We start from the raw sequence: 23813 nt of genomic DNA on the forward strand, positions 1-23813 counted from the left end.
ACAGGCTGGAGGCCAGAGGGACGGGACCAGACTGGGGGCGGGGCCTGGAGTCTCCGGGGCGGGGCCTCCCTCGTTCCGGCTGCAGCCGCCGCCCAGCCGGGCCGCACGGGGGCGCCGCTGGGGCCGCGCTGCTCCAAGAGTTGCTGAGCAGCCGAAGAGGCCCTCACTTCCGCGTCGGTCCCCGCGGCGTCCGGCGGCCGCGCCGAGGGCCGGGCTGGCCGCAGGTCAGTCGGGGAGGCCGCCAACCCGGCCCCGCCCGTGCAGAGGACCGGGGCGCCGGGTGGGCCGCGGGCCCGGGAGGCGGCGGGGCGCCCCAAGGAAGGGCCGGATCGCGCCGATAACACGGGCGCCCCGGGCTGCAGGCTCAGGCTTCGGGCCGATTCGGGGACCCCGGGCCGCGGGGACACCGGCGGGGCTTTCGGGTGTCCCAGCCCCTCTCCTTTCGTCCCGCGTCGTGGGAGGAGAGCGAGTCCTTTGAGCAGAGTTTATTAAAGTGGGGTCCGTGGGCGGATCCCCGACCCCATCTGACTTTCTGAACCAGACTCTGTGTTGTGGCCTGGGAATCTGAATATACATCAAGCGTCTCTGATGGTTTTGATGCAGGTGGTCACAGAACCGCACTTTGGGGGCACTTCCTCAGAGGGCAGGGCATTTCCGACACAGCAGGGAGTCTAAGTGGGTGCATTGAGGATGGGGCCATTGACTGGCCTTGAAATGGTGTTGGATGGTCCTCTGCCTTAGGAGAAACTGACTGAGGCAGGGGTATCTCTTAAATCCTTGCACTAGGGTGCTGCTATGTTCCTGTTGCCACCACTGGAGTCTTCAGATGGACAGATGCTTAGTGAGTAAAGTGCCCCGGTCAGCAGCCTTAGGGATGAAACAGTGCTGAAATAGACAGTGTAGGGTGCAGCAGAAAACTTGGAGCCAGTCCTGCGGACCTGGGGCCGACTCTGCCACTTACCAGCAGGGCAGTCCTAGTGTGGACCCTGCTCACATCACTATTTCTTTCTCCAGTGTCCTCATCTGTCAATAGAGACAGTAATTCCTATCCAATAGGGCTTTTGTGTGAATTAGGTAGTGTCTACCAAGTGTCTCCTGCAGTAACTGTCACATAATAAGCATTGAGCAAATGGGAATAATTGATAGTGATATAGATTCTGTCTTCCTAGAGCTATAGTCTCCCAAACTAGGGATTAAATAGGTGAGAAAAACGTGGAGAGAGGTACACAGTATATTTGGTGGACTGTGCACAGATTCTAACTGGGGGATGCTCGGGAAGGTCATGCAACCTGTGAGATTTGCCTGTGGCTTTGAAGAATAGCTGGATTCCAGGGAGCTGGTAACTGGGGCAGCATGAGCCAGTTCAATCCCGTGCTTCAGAGGTGGTTCTCTCACATGGATCATTGCAGGGCTGCTCCTGGGACTTTGAGGCAGCAAAAGAAGTCATGTTGATAAGTGCTTTCTGAAGGCTAAACTGTTGATCCATAAGAGTTTCTGTTTACTGACCACGTTTGACACATATTGTTTTTGTCAGACACCGATGGTCTCCTTTTCCCATCTCATTGGAGACTGGCTAAATTAGAGCATCTACAAAAGGATCCTAGTTGATCGCATAGTAAAAGTGAGTTGCCATGAATATAGTTGTCTCTTGGCGGCCATTTTGCATTTGCAGTGAAATGCGCAGTCACATCAGGAGTACCTTTTTATCACAGTATTGTTTTAGGTTCCAGAGAAACACCACAGTCACTTGTGGTTAGTCCATCTCCAGAATAGATTAAGAAATCAAGTCCTTAAAACTTCCCTAAAGCTTCATTCAGCCATTTTGGAATGAAGAAGCCAGATGATTTAGAGCTGTTATTTGTTGCTCTTTTGGACCAGTCTGGCTACTGGTATACATAGAATTCTGATCTCAGTTGATAAATTATATATTCCTTAGTTACCTAATCTAGGAACTACAATTAGCATTGTTAATAATTTCTGCTTAGGTTTCCTTAAATCTACAGAGCCAATATCAATCCTTCAGTATATGCCTTATGGTAAAATTTATATCGTTATAGATATAAATTTATATAGATAAAATTTATATTGTTATTGAGTACTTACTCTGAGCCAGAGACTGTTCTATGTGCTTTTTATATGTCCTGTTACTCCTCTGATAGTCCTTTGAGGTAGGCCCCATCCCTGGCTCCATTTTATAGATGAGGAAATAGGCAGAAGAAGATAAGTATTTGCCCAAGGTCCCTAGTTAGTGGTAGAGCCTAGTAGCCTAATTCCATGCTACATGCTGACCCCCTCTGCAGTCTAGATAGCTCCCTCAGACTTATTATAGTTTAAAAAGATATGTGAATATCAAAGAACATGAGCAAACCTCACCTTTGCTTTATATGGGACAGACAATGCATTTTCTTGTTAAATTCTTTAAACAGTCATTTCAATAGCTATGATTTGGTTGGTAATAGTTCATCATTTAAAAATACTCTGAACCAAAGTTTTCCAGCTTCTCGGCATATCTCAAACTTCTTTCATGTTATATAAAGTCCTCCAATATTGTTAGTGCTGAGCACCTTATTTTAAATCACATTAAGATGTATTTATTTTATTATCTATTTGGTGTATTATTGGAAATGTGATTGTCCTTTGTTTTTACAGAGGTGGACCAGGACCACCATTATTTTGCAGTTTCTGAAAGCGTTTCAAAGCAAAAATTTAGGTGTTGATGGGAGCAATGGAAGGTCACAAGGCAGAAGAAAAGGTGGTAGATATTCTTCGACTGAATGTGGGTGGCTGTATTTACACAGCCAGACGTGAGTCCTTGTGCCGCTTTAAAGACTCGATGCTGGCATCCATGTTCAGTGGTCGTTTTCCTCTAAAAACAGACGAATCAGGTAAATAACTAAAGTCCATAAAGCATGATCATGAATATTCATTAAAATAGTTTAAATTCCCTTTGGTTTTCCTAATTACAATGGAATGTATTAGACCAGTGTAGTAATTATTGAGATCATTAGAGTTGTATGGAGATTTATTAAACACATGAAGAAGTTAAATACCAGTTTCCAGAATCTGTGATGCTGTCACTAAAAGTTGACAAAAAAATCAATGTGTGTTAAGGCCTACCATCACCTAAATATGGGGATTGATTATACTTTGAAAGTTGTTACGTTCGTGCAACTCCATGGGTAACGATATTGCGGCTTCTCTCTGTGTTCTTCAGTTAAAACATTTATTCTCTGGAGAAAGCAGCTGCCCTCATAGTTCACAGGGCAGTCACTGTAGTGTAGAATTAGTGTTAAACTGGCCACCCAGTCTAGTTGCGTAGCCTTGTGTGGGCTGATGTGGACTCCTGCAAAAACGTCAGTGCAGTGTACCAGCAGTCACCTAGTGGTAGAGGACTGAAAATTGGTCTTCCAGAAGAAACTGTAAAACACAAGGGTAGGGATCTGGGGCTGCTGCTCTTCTTGTTTGGAGTGCTCTGGTATTTGCTTAACCTACTCCCGTTTGTAAAGAAATCTCAACAGTGCAAATAAGTCTTTTTTGCACATCTTTGGTGTTCTGGAGCTCAGAAAACCCACTATTGCTTCTGTGTCAGAAGAGGGGGTTCAGGGGATCTTGAGCAAGAGTCACTGTTAGTAACCCTGGGTCTTTAGAGATTGCTTTGCCGGCTGGATGGCAGTTGAAAGAATGGAAAACACTGATGGCTGGTGCCCATGTGGGCAGGAAGGTTGTTGGCAAAAAGATAGCAAGCAGGGATTGAGTTTTTCCTCTGCCCCCAAGTTTCACCTCCTTGATCCCTTCTTTTCTAAGCTAACCAAGGGAGAAAAGGAATTATTGAGTAGCCTCACACAGAAGTGTTTTTAAAAATTCTGCTAAATTGTCTAAGAAAGCCTTTTGTCATAAAGTAGTACCAGCATAACATTTCTTTTTTAAAGTTTAGGTTCTCACAGTACAAAGGGACTAACCTATTAAGGCTAAACATACAGTGTGCCTGGAGCTAGGAACCCTGGGTTTACATGTCATTGACACTACAAGTTGACTAACATACAAATATGACATAAATGAGCATGTCCTCATTAGGGAGGAACTCCATACATCTTTCCTGGCCGGGGAGGACTGAGCTTAGGGGTAAAGTTACATTTCAGCAGCAGTCGGATCTCCATGGCTTTTGAGTGGCCATAGCAGGAATATGGTCATTGAATCTAAAATTCCCCCATGGAGCTCAGAATACATTTTCCTATATCGTAGGTGAGAATACAGAGGATCACCAAATATGGCTAAACCCATTTGAACACTAGTTATTAACTTTCTTGTGAGAAAGAAACATTTCTAATTGTAGAGGTCTGCAGTCTGATTTTAGTTTGACATGTTGAAACTTTATGATCATATGTATCTATGCAGTGATTTTTGAACTGGATGTTTTCTAGGGGCTTGTGTTATTGACCGTGATGGACATCTATTTAAATACCTCTTGGATTATCTTCATGGAGAAGTTCACATTCCCACAGATGAGCAAACCCGTGTTGCTCTGCAGGAAGAGGCTGATTATTTTGGCATCCCGTATCCATACAGCCTGTCTGACCACTTGGCCAATGAAATGGAGACATATTCTTTAAGGTCAAATATAGAACTTAAAAAGGTCTTGGCATTTTCTTAAGTTTTAAAAAGTACATACGTATACATATATATATGTTTTTATACACAAAGCAATGTGTGTTATTTTGCATAGCCTGTGTTGCCATGAAAACCAAACATGAGAAAGGTACTTTTTCTAATTTTGAAGACACATTTCTTAATTACTAATCTTTTGAAGGCCCAAATTCTATGTTCTAGGAAAGTGTATTACATTGCCACTCAAAGGTTTATAGTTTTTTTATTTCTCATTGGAGATTTAATACCTTTTGATGGCTTTTTTAATAGAAATATTCTGCTCTTTAGGTTCTTTGTAAATAAAGAGCAATATTGTAGTATGTAAGAGTATAGTGGTATTTTATTTACTGAAATGACTTTTTAAAGAATGGTCACAAAAATAGCCTGGAGCCTGTTTCAGATTCTGTGTCTCCCTCTCTCTCTCTGACCCTCCCCCGTTCATGCTCTCTCTCTGTCTCAAAAGTAAATAAACGTTAAAAAAAAAAAAAAAAAAAAGAATGGTCACAAAAATAAAAGATTGTAGAAAATCTACCTGATTTAATAAGTGTAGCAGTTTGTTACTAAATTAAAACATTGGTTTGATTAATTCACTTTGAGATCAGTAAATCTTTTTAAAAGATATTTCTCCTTTAAATCACATTTTAGAGATCTTTACATGAAAGATCTTGAAAAACTTCATTACCTATTTTTGTCTTACTGATAAGTATTATATTTGCTTTTAGTACCTTTGGGCATCTAAGAAAATTTTTTTCCCTAGATGATTAATAGTAGTGAAAACTGACCTGAATTGGGTTTGATTTGGGTATCAGTTTAGGAGAGCAAGCTGACAGTATGGTTATTAGGAGTGTAACATGAAGAGACAGTTGATTTGGTTCCAGATCGTCTTCAGGAATTTGCATGGTTGTATGGGTTCTGCTACTGAAGTTATATAGAAATTGAGTTGTCAAACAGTTCTAGGGTGCTGTTTGCCACATCTCAGAATGGGGCTAAGAAATCCTGACTGGAAAGCTGGAGTGGGTTGACATTCATCTTCTGAAGTCTCAACTGTAGTCTTTTGATTTCTGATTTGTACACAAAGAGGACATAGCATGTGTACATTGACTGTGTCAGCCAACACATATTTATCTCAAATGTTTTTGGTATATAGAGCACTGCTCTTAGACTGTGTGGGACACAAAGAAATATGACATACAGTTAGACAGCAATATTAAATGAAAATGTAAGACATGTTAGAGTCCTATTTTCATTCACTGAGTCAGTAAATATTAGGCATCTCCTTTGTGTCAGGCACTATTCCAGGCACTTGGGATACAACACAAAACAGACAAAAGTGCCTGTCCTCAGGGCCCTCAGAGGAATAATGCTGTTTCTCTCAGGGAAGGCCCTTGGGCACTCGGCTGGGTGAAGCGCTCCAGCTCTGTTTCCCTTAGCACCTCCTAGGCTCACCTCGTTACAGTTATCCTATGTACTGATGGCTTATTGACTGTCTTTAAATTTCCTAGAAGTTTATTTATTTATTTTGAGAGAGATACAGAGAGAGAGAGAGAGAGAGAGAGAGAGCGCACACTCTGAGGAGGGGCAGAGAGAGAGGGAGAGAGAGAACCCCAAGCAGGCTCTGCACTACCAGCGCAAATCCTGACATGGGGCTCAATCTCACAAATGATGAGTCATGACCCAAGCTAAAATCAAGAGTTGGATGCCCAACTGATTAAGCCACCCAGGTGCCCCAGCTGTCTGTCTTTTACATTAGCTATAAAACTCTAGAAGGGCTGGGACCCTGTCTTTTGCTCATCATTATATCTATAGGACCTTAGTGCTCAACCACGTTAGTAACTTCTTAATATTCAAGAGAATGAATGAATAGGTAGATAAATGCCAAGGAGTTCTTAGAGTTTGCACTGATTTTGTATATCTTTCAGTGGAAAAGAACAAGTTAATCTGGTTAATTCATGATTGCATTTGGAGTAAAAAAAAAAAATCAACTATGGGGCTTAGTCAGTAGAAGGTGAAAGGAATATTGAGTCAAATGGGAAACTGGGAGGAAAATAAAAGGAAAAGAAAAAGGTCTAACTCTTAATCATATGAAGATTTTAAAATTAAAAGTAATGTTGATAGTGAGGCTAAAGGAGGAGGAAAGAAAATACAGCTTCCATGTGGAAGAGGATTCTCTAGATGAAAAGGTGTTGGATTTTTGGGTGGTGCTTTTTGTGATTTACCCCACCCCCATGCCAAATTCAACAAAAGCATGTTTGGTTTTTCAAGGTGTAAAGACTAGGCTGAAATTTATCATCTTTTTATTTCCCTTATGACCAACTGAAATTGCAGCTTTACATGAAAGTAATAGAACAAATTCATTTCTACTTTACTCCAGAATTAAATTCAAATTTTGTATATTTTTTTTTGCTCCAGGCTTTAACAGACTTCTGTGATTCATATGGTTTAGTTTGCAATAAGCCAACAGTTTGGGTTCTCCACTATCTTAACACATCTGGTGCAAGCTGTGAGAGTAGAATTATTGGTGTATATTCCACAAAAACTGATGGAACAGATGCTATTGATAAGCAGCTGGGAGGAAGAATTCACAGTAAAAGCATTTTTAAAAGGTATGCCCATATTTAAATATGAAAGGGAACAGAATAAAGTTTTGGTCTCTTGTAAGAGGTGTTACTGAATGGAATATGTGGTTGACTAGAAAAGATCTTCATTCAACACTTGGCAACACACAGAGTGAGCTCTTATAGCTGTTGAGACAAGCCTGCTTCAAGGAGATTGTAATTAAGACCACTTCCCATATATGTAAACTATGGGACATCCACAGTGGTCTACTACATTGCCTCTCACCTGGGAGTGGGCATCAAAGTCCCCTAACAGGCCATGTCTGGCTGTCCTCCCCTAGACCATAGTCCAGGAACAGAAGCACTGCCTAGAAGTCAGCAGCCCTGCTGAGTGGCACAGGACTGGCATGTGCCTCGGTGTCCTGTTCTGAGAAATGAAGGACTTCCCTGGTCCCTATCAGCCTTAAAATCCGACGACTTGAATGTAAAATTCTTAAGCGTTATTCTCTTAATATTTTTTTTGTAAACTGACTTAACACAGCGGTCAATTCACATTACAGTTGGTGTTTTGTTTTTTTCTAATTCTCTGGGTGGTTGGATTGGGTCACATATTAGTGACTAATGAATGATCACATGAACTTGCTTTTTTAGGTGACTAAATATGTCATCATTTTATGAATTCTTTACAGGATGTTTATATAAGATATATGAGTGCCTGGAACAATGCTATGAAAGTTTTAGTCAAAGTTGAATCTTTTAAAATTTTCCTGGAGTTAGGTAATTTTTTTTAGAAAACCTATTTCTAAAGATTTGTTGATTTGTCTGTACAGTCTATATTGTGGAATTAACAAGTACTTTACCACATTAAAAAGAGATTGAATATAGGTCATAGATATAATCTATAGTATATTATTATCTATATATGTCCTTAAGAGTTGCAGAAGAACAACTATTCAATGCCAACATATTTTTTCCCTTAATTAACAAGTATTTGGTAGTATATCGAGTATTAGCTGTATATACATACACACACACATACATTCATACTTAGTATGTTTTCATCACCTTTTGCAATATTTCTAGAGAGGCGGGGAATAATGTTCAGTACATTTGGAGCTATTATTCAGTAGCTGAATTGAAGAAAATGATGGATGCCTTTGATGCCTGGGAAGGAAAAGGTATAGTACAATTCTTTTATTTCATGGCAGAAGGTAGACTTTCCCATAGTAAGACAAAGTGAGTTCAATTGCTGCATTTTTCTTTTTTGAGAAAGTATTTCTTTGTAAGGTCAAGACATTTGTCACTTCAAAGTATGTTGATTGAGACAATTTACTTAAAAATCTTTAGACCCCATGAGTTGCTAGATATTACTAATAGTTTATAATCCAGTAACCTAAAAAATAGTTTATAATTTCAGCATCTGTTAGTTATGCTTATTTAGTTCAATTCAACAGGAATTTATTTAGCATCCACTTTGTACCTAGCATTGTCCTTAAGAAGTATACCTTTAAATTAAGCATACAATGTATAATCAAAAGAAAAAAGGAAGGGAGCCCGGCTGGCTCAGTCAGTGGAGCTTGTGACTCTTGATCTTGGCGTTGTGAGATTGAGTCCCATGTTGGGTGTAGAGATTACTTAAAATCTTAAAAAAAAAAATGAAAGAAGAGAAAATGAAAATAATGCCAGAGAAGATGTCTGAAGAACCCTTAGGAAGAATTAATAATCTTTAAATGCCTACTTTGAAATTTGACCATTTTTACCAAGCTTCTTACATCATTTGATAATAATAATGCTATTTAATATTCAGTGTGATAAGTAGTTTACATTTGATAATAATAATGCTGTTTAATATTCAGTGTGATAAGTAGTTTACATTCAGTAACTCTTAGTCTTAAAACAATTCTGGATGTTGTTTACCATTTTATTGATGAGAAAACTGAGTCTTAGGCCATGCCACTTGCTTATGGATCACAGAGCATTAGCTGTTATATGCCTAAGTTTTTTTCCTTATTTAACAAGTATGTATTGAGTGTCTATTAGGTGCAAACACTATAAGAAGTTCTAAAATTGGGTCCGCAAATAAATAAGACACATGTTGGTCCTCAAATAGTCCTAAAAGCTGGTAGAGACAGACATTGCAAGTCACAAAAGATTGCATACAAGGACAGGAGGGGGGTTTAAAAAGCTCTTCATCACCTGCTTCTCTTCAGGTAGGGTGCTAGTACCAACCTTTCTTTCCTCAACTTTGCTCCTCTCACTTCCCCCCCCCCCCCCCCCCCCCCCCCCCCCCCGCCAGATTACACCCCTCAGGCAGATAGAAGAAAGTGCTATTCTCTTTAAGCTTTTTATCTTAGATTTAATTGACTTTGAGACACTTAGGCTTAAGTTGAGGAACAAACCCCCTGGTGTTCTCTGTGTCTCCTATTGTGCCTCTGGACTGGCAGACTGCCCAGAAGGCTTCGGGAGAGCCCTGGCTGGTCTTCTTTCTCCACTGACTCGGGAAGCTGAAGTGAAGAGCTGGGATCACTGACTTACAGAGTGTGAGACTGATCTTAACTTTTTAATAAGCAGGTAATGAAGTATCATGGGTATTTAACACAGTTCTGGAAGGCCTACGGAAAGCCATTAGACAAGAAACAGAAGTGAGAGAAAGAAATATTGGAAGGAAGGAGATAGTTATTTGTGGAGAGTATGTCTTTTTAGAAAACCCAAAGGAATCAACTAAAGGTATCTTATAAGTGATGAGTTTAGTAGACCAAACCAGCTGGATACAATGTAAGTAAACACAAAGATCAGCTTACTTATGATAGATTAGTTAGAAATCACAGGGGAAAATCCCATTTACAATGGCAATAAACAACAAAATAACTAGGATGACCTATCAAGAAATACTTGAGTCTTTTATGAGGAAAACTACTAAAATATATTCATCCATTCATCAATTCATCCATCCATCTATAAAAAAAGAAGACATGAAGAGTATGGTAAGACCGACCATGCTCCCAAACAGGAAATCTATTCAGATAGATTTTATAATATTCATTATAAAGATATCAGTTTTTCTCAGATCAAATTATAGGTTTAACACAATCCCTACCAACACATCAGTGGAACCCTTTGGCCATCTTGAGGAAATGATTCTAATATTCCTTGAAAGAAAAAAGCAGTGAAATAGCCAAGAACATTTTGGAGAGCAGAAGTCATCAGAGGAATGAATCTAACTATGTGATAGTAAAAATACTATATATAGATTTGTGATAGTAAGAACCATATGCAAAGATCAGGAGTAAACCCCAATGAAATTATAAGAATAAAAATGCTATGTGATAAGGAGTATTAAATATCAATGAAAAAAGATGGATGATTTAATATGAAATTGAGAAATATGCTTAGGAGAAAACAGAATTTTAACCTCATGTCACTTATCAAAATACTCCCAGGTGAATTTATGGATGAAAAATGAAGCTATAATAAACTATAATGAAAGTTAAACAAATAACTGATTTCTTAAAAGGGAAATAAATCATAAAAGACAAAGATGAATAAATTTGATTACATAATATTTAATATAACTTTAAAACAAAAAAGTATAAAAAAATTAAAAGGCTAATAAAAACTTGGATAAAAATATTACATTAACTGGACAAAGAATATCCTTAAAATAGAGAGGATTTATTTAAGTTGATTAGAAAATCAACTCAATGCCTATTATAAATAAATGTGCAAGGTTCATGACCACAAAATTTTCAGGAAAGGAAATCAGCACGTGGCAGGAGGTTCAAACTCATTATTTATCAGTGAAATATGTATTAAATGAGAACTATTTTTTACATACCAGATTAGTAAAGATCTCATGCATTTTTGGCAGGAGTAACAATTAGTACTACTGTGTTGGGAAGTAATTTATCATTACATATTGATAGCATCAGAACTGTTCATATTCTTTGACCTGATAATTCTACTTCTAGATATAACCAAATGCAGATAAAGGTTTATGAACAAAGTATTTAATTAAGCATTATTTATAATAGAGAAAAAATAAAAACAATATAAATGTCTATGATAGAAGGTTAAATACATATTGGCACATCTATGGGAAACTGATGAGCAATAGCTATTAAAATTATTTTGAATAATTTTTTACATACATGAATGCCCATGATACAATAAGAAATTATCAAAAGCAGGAAAAAAAATTAAATGTAAAGTGTATTCAGTAATGTGCATATCATATGAATGAGAAAAAGACTGGAATCAGATTCATTGAAGTGTCATGAATCATGATTCCTAGTTTTAGGATTAGAAGTGATCTTGATTTTTTTTTAATATATACTTTTCTATATTATCCAAGTTTTATACAATGAAAGTGAATTATTTTATAGGAAGGCAAAAATAAAAGTTTTAAAAAGAAACTGTGGCATATCTATATAATGGAATACTACACAGCAGTAAAAAGAAATGATCATTAATGCATATATCAACATGGATGAATCTTCAAAATATCAATGCTAGAGAAACCAGACACAGAAGGGTACATACTGTTATGATCCCATTTGTATGACACCCCTGAAATGGTAAAACTATGGAATGGAGGGGAAGGCATCAATAGCAAAGGGGTACATGGGAAATATGGGGGTGATAGAAATGTTCTATGTCTTGATTGTGGCTATAATTATATGACTGTATACATTTATCAAAACTCATTGAAGTGAGTACTTTAAAAGGGTGAATTTTATTTTATGTAAATTATCTCAATAAACCTGAGTTAAAAATAAACAAACAAACCTTAATGGATGGGATTTGGGAATGTTTTTGTAGCAGCAGTATGTTTGGGAGCATGATCAAGCAGTTCCAGATAATTATTGTCTTAAAATTAGGTCCATAGGCTCTGTGAGTATTGGATATATATGTTACATATACTAATTTATATGCCCAGCTTGCTAAGTTGGTTAATATTTATTACTAAACCTTTAATGATTAAAAAACAAGACACCAGGGGTGCCTAGATGGCTCAGTCAGCTGAGCATCTGACTTGCTTTCAGTCCCAGGATCATGGGATCAAGCCCCAAATCAGATTCTGTCCTGAGCATGAAGCCTGCTTAAGATTCTCTCTCTCTCCCTCTGCCCCTTTCCCCTGCTCGTGCTCTCACTCTCTTTCTCTCAAAACAAAACAAAAACAAAAAACCACATACATACGACACCATATCCATTCTTGGGACTTCAAAGTTACTTTTAAAACAATGTGAACCAATTTTTATTCAACATTTTTAAGCCTTTTTTAATGCATCTACATATAATTTTTTATGATTCTTTAAAAATTGGGGTGAAATTCATATAATATAGAATTAAAGTATAGACTTCAGTGGCATTTACTACATTAACAATGTTGTATAACCACCATCTCTGTCTAGTTCCAAAACATTTTCATCATCCCACAAGGAAACCCAGTACCTGTTAAGCAGTTACTCCCCATTCCCTTCTCTCCTCAGCCCCTGGCAACCACCAGTCTGCTTTCTGTTTCATTGCATTAGCCTGTTCTGGATATTTCATGTAACTGGAATCATACAATATATGACCTATTGTGTCTGGTTTTTTAACTCAGGATAACATTTTTGAGGTTCATAAAAATACATTTCAAACTTTCATTCAGAAACTTCTCAGATTTAAAAGTTAAAATGAGTTTGACCACAATCTTGGCCTAACACACACACTACCCTAACAGTGATAGTTCATATTCATATAGTGGTCAAAGGAAATTTACAGTGGTTCACAAAATTTACCTGATTTGATGAGTGCTGCAATCCAATGATGTTGACATGGCAAGTGTTAAGACCGTCATTGTCCAATCCTTGCACTGCTGTCAACACTAGAATTTATAAAATAAAGGCACCAAACATCTGTTAAGCGCTGTCTGTTATAGGCCCTATACTAAGCATTTTGCACTTATTTACTCATTTAATCATCACAACAAACCTATGAAGTATATACTGTTATTGTAATTTTACAGATGAGAAAATTTAGACACAGAAAGTTAAGTAACTTTCGCAAGGTCGCATGATTAGTAAGTGATAGAAGTGGGGGGATTCAGACCCAGGCAGTCTTGGCTCCAGAGCCTGTGCCTTTAACTCATCTGCCCAGAACCCATATAATGATCTAATTATCAGTAGTAGATCTGGGGCTGGTAGCCAGAAATTCCCTAGACCTGCGTTATGAGTTATCCCACTATTGCCTTGTTTCTTCATGGGAACACTTCCTGCATACACCTACTTTCTTCACATGGGAGGCATGAATCTCAAACTCTTTCTGCTTAGTTTTACACAAAAGTGTTGCTGAACCTTTTGCAGTGGACAGTGGCTCTCTTAATTATGCCTTTTGATCTTCCAGGTGTTAGCTACTGGCGGGTACCTCATGAGCTGATAGAATGTTGGACTCTGGAAGAGCGGCCTTTACTTGGAAGCCTGCGTCACATGGCCCCAATTCGAAAGAGGTTGTGTTCTGTTGATATTGTTTTTTGTTTAAATCTGTGACCTGTATTTTTACTGCAGAAATGAATAATGGTTCTTGATCTTACTAAGTTTATTAGTCACCTAGGTGAGTATTCTGCATTACCATCAAAATATAAATCTTGATAAATTCAAAGTTTCCAAAACTATGTAAAAACTGGAAATAATTCTCTAAAACTGAGTTACAGTATGTTCTTTTTGGGAGAATGTGATTTTAAGAATACTAGTGGACATAGTAAGAATGCTGTGGTAAGTATTTTTCCCTACAGAAGTAAAATCCTAGGCTTTATTGGCAGTAGCCAAAAAAATTATTTGTTAGACTTAATATTTGAAATTTCCTGTGACTTATTCTGAATTCCTTTCTCCTTCCTATTACCACCAATAGTATTTTTATTTAATGGTATTTTCTTGTATTTTCTGAAATTATTATCAAATTCAGTCCACATCTGTGCTTTTGACTGTACTTTAAATACATTTAAAATCATACTTATTTTTCATTATCTGGGTATCATTCATGGTTTTTAGATGTTCTGATTTCTTGATCATCTGTTGTGAATTTGATTCAGTGCCCCTATAGAATCTGTGATTGCTTTTTTTTTTTTTTTCCTTTTGGATCTTTCATAGAAATGCAGAGAATTTTCTTCAGTTTTTAATAGTTAATTATCTCTGGTTAAAACATCTTTTTTTTCTTAAAGGCCCTCATTTTATTATCAATATTTATTTTGCTTTTTGAACTTACAGTTAGCAAATACTGTTTGGGTCCAGAGCAGTGGTTCTCAACTGAGGGCAGTTTTGTCCCACAGGGGATATTTGACAATGTTTAGAGACACTGTGGGGTGGGGGATGCTACTAGCATCTAGTAAGTAGAGGCAAGGGATGCTGATAAACATCCTAGAATGCATTGAGCAGCCTCTACAACAAAGATTTATCCAACCAAAAATGGCAATAGAGCTAAGGTGGAGAAATCTTGGTCAAGACTCTAGTAGAAGATGTGGGCAGAAAACAAAGCAAGCAGGGATGGTTTTATGGAGATTCTCCTCTGCGTTAATTGTTCTTTCCTCTGGGGTTTATTAAGCATTATTTTTGATTCATGGATAGGATAATGATAATGATAACTTAGAAACAATTGTGAGGTCCTGAAGAATCATTTGCTTCACCTGAGAAAATTTAGTTATGTTCAGTAGAGTTTTAGAGTTGAATATATTATATTTGCATTCTTTATTACATGTCAGTTTTCAAATCGCCATGCCATTATGATCCTATTTCCAAGATCAAAATTCATTATGTTATATTTATTTGCCTGTGAAAATATACCCACACTGATAAAAGGGAGAAAACTTGGAGGATTGCCATTATACTTCCTGTTCAGGAGGTGAAACTGATGCAAACAGTGGCAGGAGCAGGCAGGATTTCGACAGTGGTTGTTTGACAGTTTTAAGGTCATTTCCTTAAACCTTAATATCATACTGGCTCTTTACAGATATTGAACCATCCTTGCATCCCTGGAATAAATCCCACTTGATCATGGTATATGATCCTTTTAATGTATTGTTGAATATGGTTTACTAATATTTTGTTGAGTATTATTGCATTTATGTTCACCAGCGATATTGGCCTATAATTTTCTTTTCTTGTGGCATTCTTGTCTGGTTTTAGTATCAGGGTTATCCTGGTCTCATAAAAATAATTTGGACGCATTCCCTCCTCTTCTGTTGTGTGGAAGAGTTTGAGAAGGATTGGTATCAACTCTTCTTCAAATGTTTGGTAGAATTTACCAGTGAAACCTTCTGGTCCTGGACTTTTGTTTATTGGGAGGTGTTTTGCTTTGTTTTATTGTTTTTTAAGTTTATTTATTTGTTTTGAGAGAGAGAGCATGAGTGGGGGAGGAAAAGAGAGAGTGGGGGGGGGAGAGAGAGAGAGAGAGAGAGAGAGAAAGAAAGAGAGAGAGATTCTCAAGCAGGCTCCATGCTTGTCAACACAGAGCCCAACATGGGGCTCAAACCCATGAACTGTGAGATTATGACCTGAGCTGAAATCAAGAGTTGGATGCTTAACTGACTGAGTCACCCAGGAGTCCCTGTTTTTTGTTTTGTTTTGTTTTGTTTTAAGTAAGTTCTAGGCCCTACATGGAGCTTGAACTCACAATCCCAAGATCAGGAGTTGCATGCTCTACTGACTGAGCCAGCCAGGTGCCCCAGGAGCTTTCTGATTACTGATTCAATCTCCTTACTAATAATTGGTCTGTTCAGATTGTCGATTTCATCATGAGTCAGTCTTGATAGGTTGTATATTTCTAGGAATTAAAAAAAAATTTATTTGTCCTTTTTTTTTAATTGAAGTATAGTTGACATACAATGTTATATTAGTTTCACATGTACAACATAATGAATTGACGATATTATATATTATGCAGTGCTCACTATGATAAGTGTAGTAACGTCATACAGTGTTACTATAATGTTATTGATTATATTCCCTATGCTGTGCTTCATCCCCATGACTTATTTTATAACTAGAAGTTCGTAACTCTTAATCCCTTAGGAATTTATCCATCTGGTCTAGTTTGTTGGTGTGTAATTAATCACAGCAAGCTCTTATCTTATGATCCTTTGTATTTCCGTGGTATTAGTTGTAACACCTCTTCATTTCTGATTTTATTTGAGTCCTCTCTCCTTTTTCTTAGTGAGTTTTCTTAGTGAGTTTTCTTAAAGGTTTGTCAATTTTGTTTATCTTTTTAGAACTGGCTCTTAGTTTCATTGATCTTTTCTATTGTCTTTATAGTCTCTATTTCATTTACTTCTGTTCTAATCTTTTATTTATTTATTTTTTAACATTTATTTATCTTTGAGAGACAGAGAGAGACAGAGCACGAATGGGGGAGAGGCAGAGAGAGAGGGAGACACAGAATCCAAAGCAGGCTCCAGACTCTGAGCTGTTAGCAAAAAGCCCGATGTGGGGCTCGAACCCACAAACCATGAGATCATGACATGAGCTGAAGTTGCACACTTAATTGACTGAGCCACTGAGGCGCCAGCCTGCTCCAATCTTTATTTCTTTCCTTCTACTAATGATGTGTAGTTGTCACTCAGCTATTCTTTAGGGTTTTTTTTTTATGAGGAAATTGTTCCATATGTAGCTGTAGACTCAGTGTATTTGTGGGAGGAGATAAATTCAAGATTTTCCTACATCACCATCATGAACAGAAACCTATCATATGTTTTTGATATCGTATTGAAAATCATATGATCATCTCAACAGATGCAGAAAAAGCATTTGACAAAATTCAACAATTTACGATAAAAACTCTCAACAACGTGGGTATAGAGGGACTGCACTTCAACATAATAAAGTCCATATATGACAAGCCCACACCTAGCATCATACTGTATGGTGAAAAGCTGATAGCTTTTCCTCTAAGGTCAGGAACAAGACAAGGATACCCACTTTCATCACTTATATTCAACATAGTATTGGAAGCCCTAGCTAGAGCATTTAGGCAAGAAAAAGAAATAAAGGGAATCCAAATTAGAAAGGAAGTAACAGGCACCTGGGTGGCACAGTTGGTTAAGCATCCAACTCTTGATTTTGGCTCAGGTCATGATCTTATGTTTCGTGAGCTTGAGTCCCGCATTGAGCTCTGATTGGCTCCACTTGAGATTCTCTCTCTGCCCTTCCCTTGCTCATGCTCTTTTTCTCAAAAATAAATAAATAAACATTTAAAAAAAAAAAGGAAGTAGAACTGTCACTATTTGCAGGTAGCATGATATATATAGAAAAAATTACATCAAAACTGCTAGAATTAATAAAGAAATTCAGTAAATTTGCAGGATACAAAATTAATATACAAAAATCATTTATATACACTAATGATGAACTATCAGAAAGAGAAATTAAGAAAACAATCCCATTTACAACTGCACCAAAAAGAATAAAATATCTAGGAATAAATTTAACCAAGGAGGTGAAAAACCTATGTATTGAAAACTATAAGACATTAATGAAAGAAATTGAAGAGAACATAAATAAATGGAAAAATATTTTGTCTTCATGGACTGGAAAAATTAACATTATAAAAATATCCATACTACCCAAAGAATTCTATAGATTCAATGCAATCCCTATCAAAATTCGAATGGCATTTTTTATAGAAATAGAACAAACAATCCTCAAATTTGTATGGAACCAGAAAAGATCCTGAATAACCAAAGCAATCTTGAAAAAGAAGAACAAAGCTGGAAAACTCATGGTCCATGATTTCAAACTAGCATAGTCCCCCGTTATCCACAGGGGATACATTCCAAGACTTCCAGTGGATGCCTGAAACTGTATAGTACTGAACTTTGTATGTACTATGTTTTTTCCAACACATACATACCTGTGGTAAAATTTATTTTTTTCAATTAGGCACAGTAAGAGAGTAATAACAGTAACTCAATAAAATAGAACAATTGTAACAATATACATAATAAATATATGTGAATGTGGTCTTTCAAAATATTGTACTATACTCACCCTTCTTCTTGAGATGATGTAAGATGATAAAATGCCTGTGATGAGATGAAGTGATGTGAATGATACAGACATTGTGACATAGCATTAGGCTACTACTGACCTTCTGATGATAGAAGAAGGATCATCTGCTTCCAGGCGATGGTCATCTGTGGGTAACTTAAACTGCAGAAAGTGAAACTGTGGGGGGGGGACTACTGTATATTACAAAACTGTAATAAAACAGTATGGTTCTGGCATAAAAACAGACACATAGTCCAATGGAACAGAATAGAAAGCCCAGAAATAAACCCACACATATATGGTCAAGTAATGTACACAAAAGCAGCCAAGAATATATAGTGGGGAAGGGACAGTCTCTTTTGGTGTTGGGAAAACTGGATATCCACATGCAAAAGAATGAAACTTTTGCGTGGATCCCTATCTTGCACCATACACAAAAATTAACTCAAAATGGACGAAAACAGAGGCAGTAAGTTCCTTGACATAGGTCTTGGCAATGATTTTTTGTATCTGACACAAAAAGCAAAAGCAACAAAGGCAAAAATAAGTGGGACTACATCAAACTAAGACTTCTGCACAGCAAAGGAAACCATCAAAATCAAAAGACTATCTATTAAGTGGGAGAAAATATTTGCAAGTAATATTATCTGATAAGGAACTAATGTCCAAAATATATAAAGAACTCATACAACTCAAAAGCAAAAAATAAAATAAAATAAAATTTTAAAAAAGGGCAGAAAATCTGAATAGACATCATTCTGAAGAAGACATACGGATGACCAACAGGTACATGAAAAGATGCTCAACGTCAATAATCATCAAGGAAATGTGAATCAAACCCACAATGAAATATCACCTTAGACCTGTTAGAATGGCTATTATAAAAAAGACAGGAAATAACAAATGTTGGCAAGGATGTGGAGAAAAGGGAACCCTTCAGCTCTTATGGTGGGAATGTAAACTGGTGCAGCCACTATGGAAAATAGTTGGAGGTTCTTCAAAAATTTAAAGGTAGAACTACCCTATGATCCAGCAATTTCACTTCTGGGCATTTATCCAAAGAAAATGCAAAGAGTAACTTGAATACTTCATTGCAGTATTGTTTACAATATGGAAAAACCTAAGTGTCAATTGATGGATGAATGGATAAAGAAGATGTGGTATATATATATAAAGGAGTATTACTCAGCTATAAAGCATGAAATCTTGCCATTTGTGACAACATGGATGGACCTCCATGGCATTATGTTAAGTGAAATAAGTCAAAGGAAGACAAATATCATGTGATCTTTGTTTTTTCATAAATGAAAGTAAAATGAAGTAAATAAATGAAGTAAAAAAAAATTCAAGCTGGTAGATACAGAGAACTGATTGGCGATTGCCAGAGGCAGGAGTGGGGGATGGGGAGAAATGGGTAAACTAGTTTTTTGGTTTTTTTTTTTAATTTCAATAAGTCGAATTTTTTTTAATTAAAAACAACCATTGTCTTCCATTTAGATTTTTTTATAATGAATGGCAAACTCAATTCAGGAATCTTTTAAGTTTTGTCTAATACTTCTTAAATTGAAAAAGCATCTAACTATACCATGGGTTTGACCATTCTAGCAGTTCCCAAAATGCATTTCACAGAATGCTAATTTTACTGGGTGCCAAAGGCTGCATTACAGATTCATATTGGGAAATACGGATGCAACAAAATTAAATAGGTGTCTTTACTTTAGACCTCAGAACCTTTATTAACTTTCAAGAGGAGAGTAAAATATGCAACAGCATTTCTCAAAGAGTTTATGAAACAGTAAATTTTCTCAGTAAATCAACTGTTGTTCTGGGGGGGACGGGAACCCTTAACTTGAGATCATCCTGGTTATCATCTGGATCACTGTGAGGATTCTTAGGAACCAAGTGATATACTATATAATTCTAATGTAACATTCCAAATCTTAATTTGTCGGTATTAACATGGTGATTTTATTTTATTTTAGAAAACATTATGGTGATTTTAAGAGTTCATATTCAAGTAGAAACAATCTTTTGTAAACTTGGTAATTTACTTATTGACCTTGGTGGGAGACGAGATGAAGTACCTGATCCCTCTAAACCTCTTGACTCAAATTCGATGAAAACGATTTTCCTCACCCTGAAGATAAACTTTGCGGACGTTTTCATGAGTTACCAAACCTGTAAATGCTGACATTGACATGCTTCTGTATCCACAGGCGACTGATAGCTTTCAATGAAGAAGAAGAAGAAGTGAACTGTAAGACTGGTCCTAAACCAGTCCGATTTCTGGGCCCTTCCACCAGCACCCAAATTAAAGTCAAGAACTCGGCGTCGGTCCGAGTGTCTCCGGCCAGCGCCCTCCACTCTTCAGGCGGAAAGGCAGCGCAGCGTTCTGCGTCGCCAAAGGCCCCGTCGTCGGTGGGCACCGTGCTGCCAGGCCAGCCCCAGGCTTCCCGCGGGGCCAGGAGCGCTGCTGAAAACGGAGCCGCACACCCACCCCCGGCCAAGGTCCTGCTCTCAGACAAGAAAGCCACCCCGCCGCGAGTGATAAAACTGAAGCGAACTCCACTGTGCGCCGCCGGGCCTTCCCCGCCAGCCGGGGCAGCACCGCGACCGGCGGAACCCCTAGTGCCGCCCCCGGAAGTCCCTGACGCGCACGCGCAGACTGAAAACGGGCGGGGCCAGGCTGATTGACAGAAAAGTGGGTTCCTGACCTCCAGCTCGCCTCTCGGAGCGCCCGACCCGTGTGGTGCAAATAAGTGGCGCTGTTCTTGGTGCAGTAGAGGTGAAAGCTTATGCTGGTCTTTAGGATAGTTATGGGAAAAATGAAGTGAGTCAAGTAGGAATGGAGGAAGGAAGCTTTAAGTGGTTGAGCCTATCTTTACTTTTCATTTTCCTTACTTTGACATGGTTGGTCTACTGATAGTTTGAATTTCAGGGTGGTTTTGTTGGGTTTTGGGGTTTTTTTTTTTGTTTTTTTGTTTTTTTTTTTTTGATGGTTAATCCGTATTAAGGCAACAAAACAGCACAGTACAATAAAACAGTACAGCAGAACCATCACTAGAGAAGTCTACTTTGTTGCTGAGTAATTATAGACTTTAGGCTCTTTTGTAATGTTACTCATTGCTGCCCAGGGCCAAGAGTGGGATTAGTATTCCCGTCTGCTGAAACAGAATAAGAGAGGGTGGCGTTAATGCTTCCCTGCGCTGTGTCCCAGCCAAGAGAGATTTGAGAGAAAATGTGCACCAAGGTGAACCCCCCCACAGGTTACTTTCAGTCTCAAAAGCCGTCATGAAAAGATATGAGGAGGAAAAAAAGAGTAATTGAAGATCACACTTTGACTCAAAGTATTTTCTTTCCTAGATTGTTTTTTTTTTTTTTTTGTCTTTTCTGGTAGCAGATTTATTTATACATCACAAGATATCTTGGAATGAGAACCATATAACATGTCTTCAGAATGAATTGTTAAAATGTTTTAATTTGAATAAGTGAAGTTTTGAAAGTACTTTGAAAAAGAAGTTAAACATTAACTTTTAACTAAAGTTACTATTTGTTTCTCAGGAATGACCACTGAAGAGTCATTCTGACCATGTAATATGATTTTTATGCATAAAATTCCCATTTAACTTGAACTTAATATTTTTAAACAATCTTTTAATTAATCCTCTATTTTTTCACAACTATTCAGTTGTATGTGTTTACTCTTACATGTTAAGTTTTATAATTGGATCCCATATTTCTGCCTTCAGTAAGCAGTATGCCTACAGTGTATTAAAAATAAGTCCATAAAGCAGGGTACTTTTTACTCAATGCTTATCATTGTACTTGCATTACTTTGAAAGAGTGAATATACTCAAAACATTACTTTTTACAAAATAAAGTAAAACTTTTCCATAAAAAGTAACATTTTCTGTGACTATACTTTTTTTTAAGTCCTAGAGCCCATTGGTAGCATGAGAGCTTGTTTGTTTATGTAGGTTATCTATTTCTGGTTTCCAAATTTCTTTATTCCCTAGATAATGTATGAAATAATTAAACAAATTTTGTATATCTATTCAAATACCAGCAGCCTTTTAAAATAGGTGTTTTATCTGGCTAGAAAAAAAATGAATATAGAACTGATGGTTCATGAACTACATTTCCCTGTAGAATATAAAAAATACTTAGTCACCTTGAAAAATACTATTATAAAGACTCTAAGCATTCTGAAAATCAAAGATCATAGTGAATTTTGAGAACTTCCATTTAGGATATTACTAGTATTGCTTGATCTCGGATATCTTGAATTACTGATTCATATAAGAATATTTTATACCAAGGTACCAATAGATTTGCTTGATGGAGGGTTGCCACAAACCTTCAATCTGTAAAAAAAAAAAAAAAAAAAAATGCAGTATCTAGGAAGCACAATAAAGCAAAGTGCAATTAAAAGAGGTTTACCTGTACTCATGGGTGTTTCTGCGAATAGCCTTCTTTTCTTTGCCTCTAACAGTTTAAAGGAAGCCTATTTAGCGCATCTAGTCTTTGTAAGAAGGGAGTTTTTGGAACAGCTACTAGGCCATGGTGTAGCCAAGGTGGAAAGAGACAAGTGGTCCCTGATGGACCATGGGTAGCAAGAGTCAAAGTCAAATTCAGAATGCTGAAGTAATTTGAAAATTACTTTAGTTGGGGTGGTTCCCTGGGGACTAGGTACTTTTGCATGAAATCACATTTCTCCAGATTCTGTAGACACAAAGGAGTAACTTATCATAACCCTCTGGTCTTCCAGGAAAATAAAAAATAAGAAAAGAGAAAGTATGCTTTATAAATAATAGTTCAGTGTCATTACTTTGGAAATGTAGGTTTGTGCAGTTGTTGGGTCAGAGGAGACAAATTCTTATGATGAGTAGGACCTTTAGTACTGCTCATATCAAAAAGATATATGATTATGCCCTTCTAGGCAATCTGTGTTGAAAACTGGTTTGTCCTGATTAAAACTGGTTAGTTATATCATGGAAAGCCCTAAGTCTGGCATTTTATATTTTATATTTTTAAATAATAATTTTTTGCTTCAATGTTGCCTTATAAGGCAATACATTGTAATATTTTATAAAGTATTTTCATATACTTTGTTTTATTGTGTTCATTTTGCTTTTTAGTTTCAGCACAACAATATAATGAAGGTAGTCTTTCCCAGTTCTTTAAAGATCAAGAAAATGAGGTTGAACAAAATAAGAGCTGTACAATAATGACACCCCCCATAACATCCCTCCATATTGGCCCCTGAATGACACAACATCACTGAACAAAGGAAAAGCTAGAGGGAGGAAGTAGACTAAAATTGTGAATTTGTTTAATATTTAAAGTTGTTGAACAGTTAGGTATTAAACTATTGGATAACATATCTTTCCTACTAGAGAGGGGACTCCATTGCCTCTATATGTGTAATGCCTGGTATGTGGTAGTCCTTCAGTAAATTTCTAAACAGTTAAGGCAATTCCCAGCTTCCTCCCCCACGCCCCAATTATTTTTTTTTAAATGTGCCTGGTGGCAATCTTCAGGGGGTGTGGAAACTGATTTCCAGCCTTGCAGAGTTGATACAGTCAGAACAAAAGAGGTG

General features: G+C 37.4%; 1 protein-coding gene and 1 long non-coding RNA gene across 4 annotated transcripts; one reads left to right on the top strand and one right to left on the bottom strand.

Annotated features, from left to right (window-relative positions):
• Positions 1-99: 99 nt before the first annotated feature.
• On the top strand, positions 100-22649 carry KCTD18 (potassium channel tetramerization domain containing 18). Of its 2 annotated transcripts, XM_078451034.2 has the most exons (8): positions 123-224; positions 787-841; positions 2650-2885; positions 4422-4633; positions 7054-7247; positions 8283-8377; positions 13584-13686; positions 20431-22649. In XM_078451034.2, the coding sequence occupies exons 3-8, from the start codon at positions 2717-2719 to the stop codon at positions 20906-20908; spliced, it is 1251 nt and encodes a 416-aa protein (XP_078307160.1). In that variant the 5' UTR covers positions 123-224; positions 787-841; positions 2650-2716; the 3' UTR covers positions 20909-22649. The 2 variants fall into 2 exon arrangements, with proteins under 2 accessions (XP_060478863.1, XP_078307160.1); XM_060622880.3 differs by lacking the exon at positions 787-841 and having other exon boundaries at positions 100-224.
• On the bottom strand, positions 2758-19826 carry LOC144617136 (uncharacterized). Of its 2 annotated transcripts, none has more exons than XR_013557213.2 (3): positions 18315-19826; positions 12980-13065; positions 2758-2866 (listed from the first exon to the last, which is right to left on the bottom strand). It is a non-coding gene; the product is annotated as an uncharacterized LOC144617136 (long non-coding RNA). The 2 variants fall into 2 exon arrangements; XR_013557212.2 differs by lacking the exon at positions 2758-2866 and adding an exon at positions 8300-8841.
• Positions 22650-23813: the final 1164 nt, after the last annotated feature.

The sequence above is a fragment of the Panthera onca genome, chromosome C1, assembly GCF_046562875.1.
Source record: "Panthera onca isolate mPanOnc1 chromosome C1, mPanOnc1 haplotype 2, whole genome shotgun sequence".
Classification (NCBI taxonomy): domain Eukaryota; kingdom Metazoa; phylum Chordata; class Mammalia; order Carnivora; family Felidae; genus Panthera; species Panthera onca.

Excerpts from the sequence above, each read along its gene's own strand:
- KCTD18 (XM_060622880.3), top strand. The coding sequence starts at position 2,717 with ATGGGAGCAATGGAAGGTCACAAGGCAGAAGAAAAGGTGGTAGATATT. Across the intron at positions 2,886-4,421 it reads TCTAAAAACAGACGAATCAG|GGGCTTGTGTTATTGACCGT; the intron begins GTAAATAACTAA and ends GATGTTTTCTAG. Across the intron at positions 8,378-13,583 it reads TGATGCCTGGGAAGGAAAAG|GTGTTAGCTACTGGCGGGTA; the intron begins GTATAGTACAAT and ends TTGATCTTCCAG.